General features: G+C 60.4%; 2 protein-coding genes across 2 annotated transcripts in view; one reads left to right on the top strand and one right to left on the bottom strand.

Moving 5' to 3' along the window:
- DDX11 (DEAD/H-box helicase 11) overlaps positions 1–1,160 on the top strand; it is a 41,420-nt gene extending 40,260 nt beyond the window's left edge. The window contains 3 exon segments of the mRNA XM_027776591.1: positions 3–60; positions 166–320; positions 397–1,160. Coding sequence (XP_027632392.1) covers positions 3–60; positions 166–320; positions 397–581 — 398 coding nt within the window. The 3' untranslated portion in view covers positions 582–1,160.
- A 77-nt stretch (positions 1,161–1,237) lies between these two features.
- Positions 1,238–3,026, bottom strand: part of WASHC1 (WASH complex subunit 1) — a 22,388-nt gene continuing 20,599 nt past the window's right edge. Inside the window, exons 9-12 of the mRNA XM_006141581.3 lie at positions 2,959–3,022; positions 2,504–2,662; positions 1,771–1,839; positions 1,238–1,662 (exon numbers count right to left, since the gene is read on the bottom strand). Of these exons, the coding sequence (XP_006141643.1) occupies positions 1,523–1,662; positions 1,771–1,839; positions 2,504–2,662; positions 2,959–3,022 (432 nt within the window). The 3' untranslated portion in view covers positions 1,238–1,522. The remainder of the gene's footprint in view (positions 1,663–1,770; positions 1,840–2,503; positions 2,663–2,958; positions 3,023–3,026) is intronic.

The following is a 3,026-nucleotide window of genomic DNA, read 5'->3' as shown; positions in this document are numbered from 1 at the left end:
CGCCCCCGGGGAAGGCCGTGGTGGAGACCCTGTGTATGAAGGCCGTCAACCAGTCCATAGGTGAGCCAGGTGCCCGCCTGTCAGGACGGAGGGCAGGGGCGGGAGGCTGTGGAGCTGTTCTAAGTCAGAGCAGGTTTAGCCATATCCTGACTTGCTTCCATCCAGGCAGGGCCGTGAGGCACCAGGGGGATTTCGCCAGCATAGTGCTCCTGGACCAGCGCTACGCCCGCCCGGCTGTTCTGGCAAAGCTGCCCGGCTGGATCCGAGACCGTGTGCAGGTCAAGGCCACCTTTGGTCCTGCCTTTGCTGCTTTGCGGAAGGTCAGCCTTGCTTTCGCCCTCCTGTACCCCCATGCCCACCCTAGCATGGCTCCTCACTGCCTATGTGTCTCCTCAGTTTCATCGGGAGAAGTCGGGCCCCTGCTGAGGGGTGGCTACATGGCCGCCTGCTACCAGGTTCTTCCTACACTGCCCGCGGGAGATGGTATGGTCTCGGGCCTGGTCTGCAGGGGTCCTATGAAGAAGGTGGAATCCCATGGAGGGTGTCAGTCCAGACCAGCCCCTCCAAGAACCAGTGGCTGATGGGATCAAGCAAACAGGAAAGGCAGTAGGAGAATACCAGGTTAACCCAGGAGCCTTCCTAGACAGCCCAGCGTAGACTCCACCCCTGATCTCTGTCCTGCCTGCATCCTCTGGATCCACCTTTGCAGAGCGTTCCTGGGCTGGCCAGCCTCTGCCCTTCAGCGCTCTAGACCTTTCACTCTCACCCAAACCTGACACCATCTCATTTCTGGCCCCTGGTGCTCAGAGGGCTGCTCTCCAGGGGCTTCCTGTCATCTCCACTACCCCCTTGGTCCAGCCCCTCTCCTGCAGCCTGCTCCCTCACCTTTGCATAGCCCTCCAGGATTCTCACCTCCCTGGCCTGGCTCCAGGTCCTCCCTCAGCCACTTGAGCAAACACCAAGGCTCCCATGCCGACACCAGCAGTTACCTAGGGCCATGAGGCTCGCAGCATGCCTACTTTTGGAGACCCTATGTCTGAGACAGTTTCCTGTGGAAAAGCACACCCTCTTGTGACAGCTGCTCCTGCCAGCAGCACTTCTCCCTGACCCAGAGGGGCCTTGTTTCACCAAACACTGTGCCTGCTGCCCGGGGCCCACGGCAGGTCAGCTTCCCCGGGGGCATGCCTGCATCCAGCATGCTGTAGCCCATGATTAAAGGCACCCGCTCTATCCCAAGTCTTTGCATTACTTTTTATTGACTTCCCAGCTGCTTTCTGCAAGTCTCTTCAGTGGAGAACAGCCTAAGGACACAGGAGTGGGGCACAGGGAAAGCTGCGCCACCTCTACCCTGTGGCCTCAAGCCTGCCTCTCAGGTCCAGGCACACCTGGACGGTCCCACCATCCCTGTCCCTGTGGGGGCAGCAGGGGCTGAGAGATTCTGCAGGCGAGGGGCCCAGCTGCTGCTTTCTTCTCAGGGCAATAGTCCCAGCCTGAGTTTGGGGGAAGGACTGGCCAAGGCCCCCTAGGATTCCCAGTCATCCTCGTCCTCCTCTCCTGGTGGCTGCTGTGGGGGAGGCAGAGGTGGGATGGAGTCTGACATCCAGGTAAAGGCTCCTCCTGGCCCCTCACTGGCCCCGGTCCCAGGGCCTTTCCCGGAGATGCCTGGGAGGGAAGAGGCTGAGTTAGAAGTTGACCCAGGCCCCCAGAAACCTGAGATGGTATGTGTGTGGGATGCAAATACCCAAGGCGGGCCAGCCTGGCCGAACCTACCTTTGCGCCTCATGGCCAGCTTATTAAAGAGATCCGACATCAGGTCCCCGCCTTGGCTCGTGGCTCTCACTGCAACAGAAAAGCCACATCAGGGGCAGGCGGTCCGGGACCAGGTCTCCAACTCAGTCACTGCTTTCAGCCCCAGGGTCCTCCCAGCCTACTCCACGGGCACCATGCCCACTACAAGCTCTCAGCACACTGGGCCGCCTGTGGGTGCAGTACTGGGCACTAGAAAGACGTCTGTGCTGAGTGGCATTCTTGAGACTGCCCTGGGGGTGCCAGCAAGTGTGGCGTCCCACCGTGGATGAGGATGCCCCGAGGGCTCCGGCAGCAGGGCTGGGCTGCCCACCCCAGACGTGGTGGACTGCCAGGCACCACATGCCCAGCTGTTCTGTCATGCCAGGTTGGCATCCACAGCAGACCTGTGGCCTCAGGAGGCTTCTGGAAGTGGGCTGGGCTAGCCCTCAGTTCTGTCTTAAAAATATCTCAGGGCCCTGGCGGTTTCCTCGGCAGCTCTTAGCCAAGTCTAAGATCCACTTTGGTCATAGTTGGAGCTCGGTGAGCTCAGAGGGAAGCTGTAGGAAGGAGCCAAGCAGAAGGGCTGAGGAAGGTGGGTGCAAGCTGGCCGGAGTGCTGGCCCCTCATAGGGTAGGGGCACAGCTGCTGCTGGACTTGGGGTTCTGCAGGGGCAAGAGCCCTCCGCCCAGAGCCCTCCCTGGGGTGGGTCCCTGACCTTGCTCCTGCTCCTTCTGTTTCTTCTTCTCCAACTTGCGCTCCTTGACGCTGCGCAGCTTGGCCTTGCCGATGCCGCCGGCCTGGCGGATGGACTCCAGCAGGGTGGCCCGGCCGCTTGACGGGTCGACCACTTCCTTGGGAGCTCCCTGTACTGGTGCTAGGAGCAGGGAGGGGGTGATATTTTGTTGCTTTAGATTTTTTCAGTAGACCTCTTCCCACTGGTTTACCTGGGACTGTGGGCCCCGGGCCCCCCCAGCCCAGGCTTGCTCTACCTATCCTGGAGGTTAGGGTCTCAGCTCTGCCACCCAACATGCAAACCACTATGAACCCCATGGAACATGATATTTGAAATGAGTACTCCTGAAAATCATTTAACAACCTACAGGAAGTCCTTCCGGGATTGACACAAGACAGAGCTGCCCTCCACCCCCACCCCACGGGGTAGGCACCCACCTAAAGGAGATTCACCACTGGTGCCGTCGTGCTCCCTGGCACCTTGGCCTGCAGAGGCTGCTGTGGGG

The sequence above is a fragment of the Tupaia chinensis genome, unplaced genomic scaffold, assembly GCF_000334495.1.
Source record: "Tupaia chinensis unplaced genomic scaffold, TupChi_1.0 Scaffold000058_1, whole genome shotgun sequence".
Taxonomy (NCBI): Eukaryota; Metazoa; Chordata; class Mammalia; order Scandentia; family Tupaiidae; genus Tupaia; species Tupaia belangeri.
Note: the sequence above shows the minus strand (reverse complement) of the source record. Positions and strands in the feature narration are given on the sequence as shown.